Consider the following 13,514-nt stretch of genomic DNA (forward strand, 5'->3'; position numbering starts at 1 on the left):
CAATTCATCGCGCAGCCAGCACGGTTTGGTGAAGATAAAGCGCTTGAATAGACACTGTACAGCTGTACTTCAGAGCCTCTTTTCTCAGTTCACACGCTTTTCCTGAGTTTGTGCTTTCTTTCCAATATTTAGATACATGTAGGTTAGGAGAGTCCATTTGATTTGAGTTATGTATCATTTTAAAGCGTAAAGTCTGCTCTTTCAGAATAATGGTCTTAACTAAAAATTCATTTCTGGCGACTTTTTGTTTGTTTTGTGCAGGGTCACATTTGGAGGTGGGGAGTAATGGATAATGACGTGCAGTTAGTATTTCTTGCGGCAATCGTGCATGTGCAAATACATCTTGTCGAAATTGATTCCAAATCCTAACCTCGCCACTGTGTACTACTACGATGGGAAGTTATACCAAAAACCAATTGATTTTCATTTCCGTTTGCTAAATGACCTAGTTCAAAAATGGACACTTTGTGCATGATTGTTGTATCCCTGGATTGCCTTCTAAATTCCAACCGGTTTAATGTTAATCATAGTTAGTATTTGGAAACGACTTTTGAATACCAAGATGATTTATGTCACCATGACAATTATTCTTTTTCATGAAGCAGACCTGGAAGATGATATGTATGTCACAATGACAACATGAGGTTTGGGAAGTCGAGTTAGCAAGATATGTCAAGCAGCCATATCGACATAATACTGTCATTGAAATCTGAAACATGACATTATTCCTGGTTGAATAACTTTAGAATATTGATCAGTTAGATAGGACAAGGATTTGAGCCTCGGGCATAATTGCGCTTGAATGAAAAATTAGAAATCTCAAAACGTTATGAACAAACTATGGTCAGCTGTGGTTGCTGTGAGGGAATGACATGCTCACTTTGCCATTTGCATATTCGTATTGACTGTTCAATAACTGTCCCCCTCCCCCGAAAAAAAAAAATAGTGAAACTTCAAAATGTCATAACTTCCTTATTTTTCATCCAATTTTGATCAAATTTATAAATACCGTACATCAATTCAAAGAAGAAGAAGAAAAAAAAAAGATTGTTATTGTACTCATATACCCGCTTCTCTTTCCATTTTTTGTGAATTAGTAGAATCGTCGGATTGTATGTAATACCTCGATGACTCGGAACTTGTATTCATTAGGTTGCTGACATGGTGATACAAGGTCTACCGTGCCTATAGAGTGATTTACCACATAAGCCAATTTGTTCAGTACCTTTCACCCCAATTTTATCATTAGGCAAGTCTGAACTAAGGAACACGATATAATATGTTGTAATGAGTAACTTTACATTTCGCATGACTACATCCTTGTAAATAAACAGCGTATAATCAAAATAAATACATTTGATATCACAGTTTTATCACCCCCCCCCCCCCCATTGGTCCGTTAGATCGGGACAGCAACGTCCCAGGATCAGAGGAATGTTATATTGCAGTATTTATACAATTATACGAGACAGGTTCATTTAATTTATTTCATTTCATTTATTAAGTTTCCACACAAATCATACAGTGTTGTGTTAAATTCATTCAGAATAATGTAAAGTGACACATAAATCATAAGTTACAAGTTTAGCATATTAGTATAATACATACATAGCACAAATCAATTGAAATCATTTTAACCCTAAAAAGGCCGGGGGAGGGGGTGAATCAACCCCCCTCGACATTTTTCGCAACTACTCCGCCGCGCGAAATTTTTTGACCACGCCATTCGCTGAATTTTTACTTTCAAGTCTCACGCATCTTTTGACACCATTTTCGCGAAAATCGCGCATACTGTTACGACGCTGCATGACGTTATATACATGCCAGTCAGATCGAAGATGGCTCAAAAACGTGATATCGTGCGTAAAGTCTACGCAAATTAAGTTTTCTCTACTTATTCATAACGATATGATTATTTTCACTTTCATTGGCTGAAACTAATCAATTCTAGCATAATTATGCTTGAAATAGGTTCTGTCATAAATTTTGCGGAATAACAATGATAAAACAAAAGGTCGAAAAACAACGAAATACATAAGAAAGTTACAAAACAATAGAATACATAAGAAATTGATTTTGATACCATTTTTCTTCAAGTACATTGCAAGGAATGGTAAAAAGAATGTTTTCACGAAAATTAGGATTCTAGGAGCTACAATTTCTGATTTAGAGCAAAATGTATGATTTTATGCATATATTAGCATAATTAATTATTATGACAAAAATTTACATATCTGTTTGTATAGTTTGGTAGATTACGCCACAGGTAATGCATGTGCCAAATTTCATGGCGATTCCGCTATCGAAGGTCGAGATCGGGGGGGGGGGGGTTGAATCAACCCCTCCCCGGTCACAAAACACCCCCCCCCCCAAAAAAAAAAAAAAAAAAAAAAAAAAAAGCCCCAGCATGGTTAGGGTCTATGGTATACATTTATGACTGATGAATAAAATTGTGTGTGGAGAGAGCCTACATAGAAGCAGATGCTTGAGGGAGTAGAATATCAAACACAGGCTGTTACGCTCACACATACACACACGCACTGCACACACGCAACTGCACCTAGACAAGCGTGCGTGCGCGTGCGTGCACACACGTACAAACACACACTCACACAACAAGGAGAAGAGAATGAGAGAAGAGGAGGAGAAATCACAAACAAGACCCCCATAAAGACAGTATTAATGACAGTACCTGCAGCTGCAAGAGGAAATAAATATGAAAGAAAAGAATTAAAAATAAAACTATGTAGACTTTTTCTACAATTATGCCGACTAATCTTTATCAGTATTTATTTCAAACCATCTGCTAAATCACAATGTCAATTGACATTCTCACCAGAGTATTGCAAAAGAATTAAAAGTTTATTTTTTAAGATGAAATGGAGTTCCTGTTTAGGTGCATTTCACGGAGTGAAACCATGATTCAAAGTATCTGGATTTAACTGCTAGTCAGTATAATGCTTAGGGAGCATTATAACTCATGTTTGATAGATAGTCGGTTTTCGGATACTTGTACTAGTTACGAGTATACCAGATAGCATTCATGAATGCATACCAACCGGGAGTTGAATGAATCAAATATGACAAATTCATACTTTAATGTAAAATCAAATGTAACATCAAACGTATTTGAATTGGAGAAACTGCTCTAATCTACAAATTGAACCTGTATTTCTTGAAATCAGGTTATTCAAATAAACAAGATGGGTGTGCCAATTCAAATGATCGTCAATAAAAATTCCAAAGAACTTTAAGCTGAGGATACAGTCAGTATGTCTCAGGGTTTACAGATTAGCAGGGAAGTTATATTTCCCCTCTCGTGTTTCATGAATTAGATCTTTCCACCTCCAAAGGTATAATGTCTCTTTGGGTGCAAACAAGGGGTTGTAATCTGTCCGGTGGACGTATGCAGCAAGGGATGTGGGCAGTCACACTTCACAAGGCTTTTTTTTTTTTTCACAACGCGGTAGGGACGAATTGCTTACTAGTATACGGCTGTTTCATCTGTATAGCCCGGGTGGCTCCCCGTGTAGATCCTTACAGGGGAATTTCTCATTTTCATGCTCAAAATAATGTTTTCATATTACCATAATTATTATTTTACCAATGAATTATGATTGGACAAAATATCTGAAGTGATCATTTCAAATCATGCTGAAGTGCATCAGTTCATACAAGTTGACCTTGATCTTACTCAAACTTGCATATTATAATTTAGATCACATTATATTCTTCGTGATGATTGAAAAAAAAATGGTTAATGATCTTCGCTCTTTACAAGCACAGATGACGGCCACAAAAGATATTCTAACAAACCTACGGCAGTAAACATGGTCATTACATATACTTTTAGATGTAGTTTGCTTTCTTTGTTTGGAAAGATATTTCTGCAAGGAAACAGTGTTTGCACCTACTTATTTTCTTCACATTTCTTTTCATCCAGTTATTGCCTCTATGAAATATCTTAGTAACATTCCATTATAGTCTGTGCATAAAACATACGTGTTGTAGTACTATGTTAATAAGTTCTTACCTGACAGTTTGAAGCCCGTGCGCGGAGGATCTTGTAGAATTCCTTGTGAAATTGTGAGAACCATAGTCGTACTATACGGAGTACACTGCTGGAACACATGCCCTCCGCCAAGTCACGTGACACAGTTCTTCCGCACTCCACGTGGTTCATATCAAGCGATTGCTAACAGACCAAACATGAATTTACAGTAGAGGAGAGTAATTATTCACAGAAGAATAAGATTGATAAGATACTCGCAGTTGACTGGAGGTTTGAAACTCACGAGCAAAGAGGATCATTTGATACACGTTCTATTCATATCGTCATTTCACTTATCACAACTCGGGAAGGAAAGAATGCATTTTCGATTTTATATATTATGAGAAAGGCAGAGGGGCGATGAATATGATTGCATAAATACTCGTGTTATGTGCCCTAAGTAGATGTATGCCCAAAACATATAAGTATATGTTATAATCATACAATCATATCTAGTTTAACATCTCCCTTAGATACGCGGCGTCTCTAGTATGACCTAACTTGGATGATTGCTACAAAGAGCAGTATGACAAGCTTTGCGCACTGTTCTAAAAGTGGATAATCGTCACAATAGAAGAGATTTGTATGGGAGGTCGCCTATTGACTACCTCAGTGCCACAGTGAAAAAAAAAGGATCTTGTTGTTTTGATTTACAAAGTCTTAAATAACCTCTTACCTAATTTTCTGACTTATCGAGTGAACGTAAAAGTATCTAATTATAATCTCAGGAAGTCGGGATTTAAAATATCGTTACCAAAACCAAAGACCAATTTTTGCAAAAGTAGTACTGTTTACATAGCTGCTCAATTTTACCGGAAGCCACGAGAACATGTACAAGGTTAACACAATTTCTGAAGGATATCGATTGTGTTTTCTTACTTGATTTATGATTTTTTCTATTTCTGAGTAATAATTTTTGTTTCTGTCTGACTGTTTTTGTAAAGAGTGCTGTGTATAGATGTATTTTTCTCTCATTTTTTTGTGTCGTTATACCGATTTTGTCTATGTATTATCCTATACGTTGATTGTATTATCCTATACGATGATTAATTGTACCACATTTTGTTCTTTGTACAGTGTATATCATACGGACTTGCTGAAAAAAACAGCCTAACGGATGAGTGCAAGTATTTTTACCCGTGTTTAAATTAAACAAACACAACACACACAACTGCAACTTTCGCAAATTGGTCTGATTCTTAGTAAACAATGAAACTGCATTATATTCTCCGTGGAGTCCAATTATTTTGCTATGAGAACATATTGCTTGACTCCTCATAACTATTTTTCTTTCTAAAACCACGATGAAAAACGTTTCATACAATTTACCACCAAAACTATTAATAACAAGAAATGAAATAATTTACATGGCGATTCAGATTGAACTCACACATTAAGTCGTCATATAACTGTCTCATGCGAGGAAGGCAATTATTTTACATAACAATCCTTATTTTACTTAAATCGTTTTTATAATTATGTACAGGATTTTTTATTTCAAAACGATTTCCCTAATTATTAGGACTTATTCCAGATCTGAAAACCAACTTTGAGTACAGCTGTTGAGGTTGTAGATTGTGCTGCAAATTTCGCACAGGGGAAACACACACACACACACACACACACATACACATACACACAAGGAATCTTATTTTCGTTCGACATAATATTTTCTGAAATATTTCATATCAATATTCAAGCTCCGTCACTCACAACTTGGTTGTAGCGCACCATGAACACCACTCCTGACACTGTGTGTTCTGGTGCAAAGGACCTTAGTGTGTATTTATTCCATCCTTCTCCCACTGCCCTTGCTGCCTCTTCAGTGTGACATTCAAACGCAACGTCAATGCAGAACTCCTGATTAGGATACGACTTCACCAGGCCCTTAATGATATCCAGGCCGAGTTCATTCCCTGAAGCCGAGGTGAAGTAGAGTACGTAGCGAAACTCCTCAGGTCGACTAAGAAGTTTGTTTTTCACCTCGTCGTACTTAGCACGATCATTGTGGAATAAATACTCAATATATACCCCTGCAATGTATTCTTGAAACAGTTTTTGGGGAAAAGAAACAGTTGATGTAACCAAGGATGAAGTGTTGACATCGCGCCAACGTCCCCTTGTGATGCCATCTTTTTCTATAGTCAAAACACCCACTTTGCAGCATGTGACCATGGCATCATGACACTCTTTGAATTGTTCTTCAGGAAATGAGAGATTCCTGTCAAATAAACCCTCGAACGCTATCTCACTTATTTCTAGAATTGCCTTACCAGCTTCCTTTAAATGTTCAACAGTGTTCTGATTCTGTAGATTTTCACAATTTTTTGATGCGTAGTGTTCTTTCAGGAAAGAGATCATTTCTCCAAAAATCTGGGAGAAAGTGCGCAATTTTTGCATTTCTCTTCGTCTTTCTTCACTGAAGTCATTCCATAGGAGGCAAAGCATTGCACAGTAAATAGGAAACGGGGCCATGTTTGACCGGATGACATCATTTTCCTGCATAAAGCTGATTAAACTTTCTGCAAGATTGTCCTTCTCTCTAATCCGAAAGTATCTCCTAATATAAGTTGATAAATTATCCTTGTTAAATCCTTCGACGTTTAGAAAAGTGTAAGCTTCGACAAGACACTTGTCCATCATGAATTCATTTGTCCTCCAAGGGCGTGTTGTGACAATTACTTTGCATGAATCGTATTGCTCTCTTCGTAGAATGCGAATGACTTCACTGCTGCTCGTTTCACTTAATTTTTCGTCAAACTCGTCGAAACCGTCAAATATAATGAGAATCCTGCTCAGATTTGTTGAAATATAGTCATCTATCTTCTTCTTTGTTGCCGTATTTGAATGACAGAGGTACGTTTTGACAATACCACCAATACTTGTTGCGTTCTTGATATCTCGAAGAGGTATTAGGAGTACCATGTCCAAATCCTGGAGAATCCTCCCGTGGCACCAGTCCCAGGCAATCTTAGAGCAAAGTGTTGTTTTACCGACACCTCCCTCACCCTGAATCAGAAGTCGCTTTGAAAGATTTCCATTTTCATTGTTTGTCAGAAGATCGTCGTATGTTATCGGTGTCTTTCGCTTGCTGCTTTGGTCTATTATACTTAAATTCGTATAGATATCATCCAATTCAACACATTCCATAAAGTTGAGTGGATCCACCATGACCTTCCTTCGTGACACACGGTAATGCGCCTTCAGATCTTCCTTGCATTGCTGTACCTGTTCCTTTGTAAGCGATGGTGGTTCTTAGAAGAGAAACCAAAATGATAGACAAAAGCAAAAACATGGAATCAACATTATAAAATGAGTGTACATAAATGCCCGCAGGCAGGTAGGAATAAACTGTATGCAGAGAGAGAGAGAGAGAGAGAGAGGGAGAGAGGGTGAAGAGAGAAAAAGAAAGAAGGCCTTGATTGTGATATATCGTTCTTTCTAATATCTGTGTTACATAATACAGCTGTATCATTGTACAAAGAATGAACTTAAAAGAGATGAGATTTCGTAATCTCGAAAATATAAAAGTCGCTGTGCATAATGGAAAACTACACTTTTTTTAAGACAACGAATACAATTGTGATTATCTATATATTTTTCTTACTCAGCATTAATTCTTCTTCCTCATGAAATCTCTCTGGTATGTTTGGTCTTCGCCAGCAGGGATTCCAGCCACATCCTGAAATATCATCATCATCAATAACAACAAGAGCATCACTATAAATGAACATATTCGTGTACAGTTTATCAGGAGCACAACTTATTTTTAACACCTTTCTCGTTTCCCCTCTTTTCACTACCAGATTATCAGGCCAACATCATTTCAAGTATATACGCTTTCGATGTGTGGTCTGATGCATTCCCCCCTCAGCATGAATGGTACTACAGATTTGTATTTCTTCTATTTGACATAAGGTAATCATCGTTGATAATAGATTTGCAAGTTCTGCTCACATGGGACAATAGTTCGGTCACAATAATGTTGATAAATATTAGTAATAATTTTATTTTTTGTATCGAAATTATTTTAAAAATTTATATATATATATATATATATATATATATATATACATATATATATACCAAAGAAACATACATCTACACGCACACACACGCACGCGCGCACACGTACTGACACACACGCGCATAATCATTAACGCAACGAATGCAAATATCTAACCTTGAAGAAAATAAACCAATACCTTCTCGGGGTAGGTTGTCCGGATGTTTGCTTAGCAGATATTTCCCCCAAAAGACAAATATGATGACTATTGCCACAGGCACACCAATTGTGAGTCCAATGATCAGACCCAAATTAACACGTTTTCCTGAAACTTGACAGAGAAAAACAATCGATGAAACACGTTTTCATTCATTACGCAATTTAAAGGACAGTAAAATAAGCACATATGAATACTTATATACGCAATACAATGTTAATATTTTAGTATATGTGTTTGAGTGTGAGTGTGTGTGTGTGCGTGTGTGTGTGAGAGAGAGAGAGAGAGAGAGAGAGAGAGAAGATTTATGTTTGATAACGAAGAGGTTGATTGCCTGAATACATATCTGACCCTGCATCACAAAACCAACAAAAAATCGCAATACATGGATTTTAATTAAGGGTAGATTCTGAAAGAGATAATTCTAAGCTTAACAACTGTGTATAACTTAATTCAAATGGACTCCCCTAACCTTTCTAAATATAGGAGGAAAAAAACACACACACTCTGGAAAAGTTTGAACTGAGAAAAGAGGCTCTAAAGTACAGATTCTTTTCAAGTGCTTAATCGTTTGAATATCAAGCCGTATTCCCCGTGTAGTGAAAGGACAAAATACAGGATGTAAACGATCAGAGCAACAACAATAAACACAGAATTATCAGATTAAGCTTTCAAAACAGTAACATTATTCTTTCAAAAGTTATAAGAGTTGAAAGTGAAATGAAATGGGACATGTAAGACATACTTCATCACACTTCTCTACCAGACATGGTTGTAGAAAAAACTGCTTTAAAACACTGTTCCATTCATGGTATACGATCCCAATTTTAACAATAAGACGAAGACAAAGAATAGCTCTTACAGAAAGTATAAAAACTTAAAATCGACTTGGTTGACCTGTTTCAGCTTCTCTTGTAAAATTAAGGGGTGCGACATTTTTGGTGGTTTTGTGATGCACAGTCACCTATTATCATCATTATGATGACAAAAGAATTATTTTAAGGACACTCTTCTAATTTAGTCACCCTACCAGACCGACACCCACGAGACATACGGCCAAAGAGCTCGACACTGATAAAAGGTCCAGGTCCATGAGTCATAGAACAGCTCACGAGTCATACAGCCTGTCAGCTTGACATTAGGTAAAAAGGTCAGAGTCAGACCTCATAGGCAAAAATAAAAATAAAGCAAAAACGAAAACAAAACACTACAAAACAAAACAAAAACAGTGGTTTGTGAGACCAACACTGCATGATTGTGATAGTAATAAATGTCGGACTCGTGGATCTTTTTTAATACCTAAACTCATGGGCCTTCATACTTGCCTAGAAGTGTCGATATCATGGACTGTGCGACTCGTGTGCTGTATTATAGCTCGTTGGTGTCGGACTTGTGACACGTACCTCTGTCAATTATTATCCTAAGTTTCTTTTTCTTTTTCTTCTTCTTTTTCTTTTTCTTCTTCTTCTTCTTCTTCTTCTTCTTCTTCTCGTACTTTTTGTTCATTGAAATTGGTTACATTTCTCATGAATGCATCTTTCTTTTTCTTTTTTTTTAAAGAATTGAGACCAGTAAAATGGACACTGTTTGTGCGGAAAGGTTACTTTGCTCAAAATGTGAATGAGCGAATTATACTTCCCCGTTACAAATCTCAATAAGAACATCGGTTTAAGTAGTATCGATTGCTTGCCAGTTATTGTTTAGAAACATATAATTTGCAACATTTCACGAAACCTGATGAAGGCAGAACTGTGATTTCTCTGGTCGACGTTCCATTCAGCGATTCACCGGTAGCCACACACATGAAGGTTTGCTGTGTTCCATGTTTAGCTGAAACAGTGATTGTCTCAAACCTCTCGAATGTGCCGTCAGAAAGTGTATTCTGTTGTGAAACCACGGAATACAGTCTCTTTCCCGACCCCTCAGTCCATAGCATGGAAACGTTAGGTTTGAATCCACTAACGACACACGTAAAATTTAAAGAAGGGATGTTGGAGGGAGATTGATATGTACACCGGCTTTGACGAGATTGACTTCTATCAGCACACTCCTCAATCGTATGTTCTGATGCCATCGCTAGGAAAAGAAGAAAATTATTTTTGAAATGACGTTTATGTTATAATATGGATCAAAATCTTTACTCGGCAAATAACTGACATGACATGATATCACCTGATAATTTTCGTAGATGTAACTTTGTTTTATTTTATGTTGTTTTGTTGTTTGTTTTATTTATTTATTTGTTTTGGATTTGCTATTTCACAAATAAGACTACAACCTAGACAATGCTCAGAAGAAGAAACATAATTATGACAATATTGTTTGGGATGAGAGCACACAATTAACAAAACTCACCTGTTTACACTTGAATTCGAAATTTAGGATGATTACATCTATATAGCTTTTGACTTAATACCAAAAGTACTGTTAATATACCTAAAAATTCATAAGTAAAATGAAAAACGCAAATAGGAACAGCGTAACAAAGGTAGACAGAAAGAAGAATCATCATTCATAGTGTAGTTATAAAGCTAGTAATAAAATAAACATGTTTCCAATTATGCGAAATTCAAATGTGAGACAAGTGACTGAACCTGTCTGAGCAAGTAAGTGAACATTTTGTTTGTCATAGAAAACTCAGTCTTCAAAAGTCTGACTTTGTTTTAACTTGGTGGTTGTTATGGTAACGCCTTTATAGAAACTGCTGTTTTAGGAGAAAAAAAGGCCTTAACATTATTTGTATCAAAACATTATTCATGATTGATTTATACTGAACGTTCACACACTGACTGTCCGCAGTCTACATCTATTTTGTGTTAAGGCATAAACGGTAATGTTAAATAGGAGAGTTACTATGACACCACAGAGTGAAATAGTCCCCCCCCCCCAAAAAAAAAAAAAAAAAGAAAAGAAAAGAAATAGAAGACAAGGTCCCTTTGCTAAAAATAGTTTTAAATGTAAATCTTCCTCTCTGACACAAAATCTTATGTTTTTTTTTTTTTACAAAGTTGTCTCTACTGTCTTGATTTATCTGTTTGCTGTGAAACTTGTGATATGAAAACAGTCTCAGGTATGTCATTGTAGCAAATCTAATAAATAGTGTAATGCTTTTTCAAAAAAGAAACTAAACGAAAGGTTGAGTGTGCTTGTGAGAAAATGAACAATACGTAAACATGCTCTGATTAACAACGTTATTATGCTTTATGTGTCATGTTGTATTTCTTTCAAGCAAAAGGTTTGATTGCAATTAATGTCGTTATACATCACAACGATTACTCTTGAAAACTACCAGCATTTCTCTATATCTGTCGAGGTATTAAATTCTAATATAGATTTAGATGACTTTAATTAAGAAAGAGCATCAGACTTTAAATTTCTTGGTATAAAAGTTGACAACAAACTTTCCTGGAAAACACGTATTGATCATATCTGTAAAAATCATTTCACGTAATATAGGTGTTTTGAACAGATTGAAATTTTATATTCCTCAAAAGTCATTGCTTATGTTATACTCCACTTTGTTATTGCCTTATTTGAATTATGGAATTTTAGCTTGGGGCAATACTCATCAGACCCTCTTGAATAGAGTGTTATCATTGCAGAAAAAGGCCCTCCGTATTATATGTCATTCTTCTACACGTTCACATACAAATTTACTGTTTACCTGTAATAAGTTAATAAAAATAAATGAGTTGTTCTTATTAAATTTAGGTCAATTTATGTACATGTTTAACAACAGTTTACTTCCATCTATTTTTGATTCGATGTTCCTTAAAAACCAATCATTTCACTCTTACCCCACTCGACGTTCAAATGAATTTCATTTACCTCTTTTTCGAACAATTTTAGCGAAAAATTCATTTATTTACACTGGTCCAAACTACTGGAATTCTCTGAACCACGACATAAAACAGCTCCTTCTTTGTATTCATTTAAACGGAAATTAAAACTTTTATAGGCAACTCTACAATAACATATGTCATGAATCGGATTAGTTATTCATTTTGATACCCCTTTTGTAAAATCCGCATAGTTTCCTTACACACTGTCGCTCGTACTGGCGTGGGGGCGCTGTGGCATAGTTGGGGAGGGGGGGGGGGGGGGGGGCTGTGGCATAGTGGATAAGACTCCCGACTCCCGATCGGAGAACCCGAGTTCGAGTCCCGCCCAGTGCTTACGTCTTTGGTCAAGATGCTTTTTACCCATAATGTCCCTCTCGACCCAGGTGTATAAATGGGTACCTGGCAATGCTAGGGTAGTAATGATAGCAAGGCCCTCTGGTAGAGCAGTATCAACACTGAAGAGGCCACCCCGGGTAAATAAGACCTTATCATCATCATCATCACCACCACCAAGTTCGTGAATAAAGTTTTTGTATAAGTTAGTAACGCAGTTGATGGGTTTTTCCTCACGATCTGCACCCTATATGTTTTAGATAATGAGGGAGTTCTCTCCGTCTTGTCTTGTTTTTGCCTTAGTTTTGTTTTCCATCGTCCAAACCCCGTGTATCGCTATCTTCGGTGTGCTAGTCTTGCTTCCTGTCGTAGCCCGTCTTTTGTGCTTAACCTTTGTGCTTAAAATGACCCAAGCCCTTCATTCTTACATTCATATAACATTTCACTCATTCATTTCAGGCACTTCCGGGGATAATTAGGATTTATCATTTTATACACAAGATGAGTCCATGCATAGCTAAGCTACAATTATTTTCCATGTCAAAGTGAATTTGGCCTAAAATTGGACTTGGGTCGTTCTTATATTCAGGTCTTCAGTTGTTACTTACATCTAATGGTCATGATGGTGGAATTTCTCAAACTTTGAGAAGTCTTCAGCAGCACCTGACAGTAGTAACGACCCTCATCTGCCATCTTTAAGCTGCTGATGACGAGGCTGAAGTTCTTGTCGATATCAAACCGTTCCAACAAGCTCTCAAAACTTTCATCAAAATATTGAGCTTTACGCGTCTTCTGTTCTGGGTTAAAGAAGTCCTCCTTTTCCCAGTACATAGCTAGAGGCTCCTCCTTGATGTCACAGCGCAAAAGGATGTCTTCTCCTTTCCATCCTTCAACGTTGGGGGCAGTGCCTACCACTGACGCTAGAAGGCAGAAATTTGAGTTCGCGTGATTGTTTGCATGCATTGAAATTCATACATATGACTTTCTACTCTAAACCTGTTGTATGCATGATGCCTGTCTTCATGCTCCCCCCCCCCCCAAAAAAAAATAAATACATAAAAAAAA

The 13,514-nt window shown here is 36.6% G+C and overlaps 1 protein-coding gene across 1 annotated transcript in view; it reads right to left on the reverse strand.

Annotated features, from left to right (window-relative positions):
* LOC139713171 (uncharacterized) overlaps positions 1 to 13,412 on the reverse strand; it is a 36,991-nt gene extending 23,579 nt beyond the window's left edge. Inside the window, exons 1-7 of the mRNA XM_071624919.1 lie at positions 13,058 to 13,412; positions 10,009 to 10,350; positions 8,257 to 8,388; positions 7,659 to 7,733; positions 5,765 to 7,305; positions 4,034 to 4,195; positions 2,693 to 2,698 (exon numbers count right to left, since the gene is read on the reverse strand). Coding sequence (XP_071481020.1) covers positions 2,693 to 2,698; positions 4,034 to 4,195; positions 5,765 to 7,305; positions 7,659 to 7,733; positions 8,257 to 8,388; positions 10,009 to 10,350; positions 13,058 to 13,412 — 2,613 coding nt within the window. The remainder of the gene's footprint in view (positions 1 to 2,692; positions 2,699 to 4,033; positions 4,196 to 5,764; positions 7,306 to 7,658; positions 7,734 to 8,256; positions 8,389 to 10,008; positions 10,351 to 13,057) is intronic.
* Between the last annotated feature and the right edge of the window lie 102 nt (positions 13,413 to 13,514).

Source organism: Diadema antillarum, unplaced genomic scaffold, assembly GCF_040938485.1.
Source record: "Diadema antillarum isolate AM-2024a unplaced genomic scaffold, OU_Dant_1.0 seq00001920_RagTag, whole genome shotgun sequence".
Lineage (NCBI taxonomy): Eukaryota > Metazoa > Echinodermata > Echinoidea > Diadematoida > Diadematidae > Diadema > Diadema antillarum.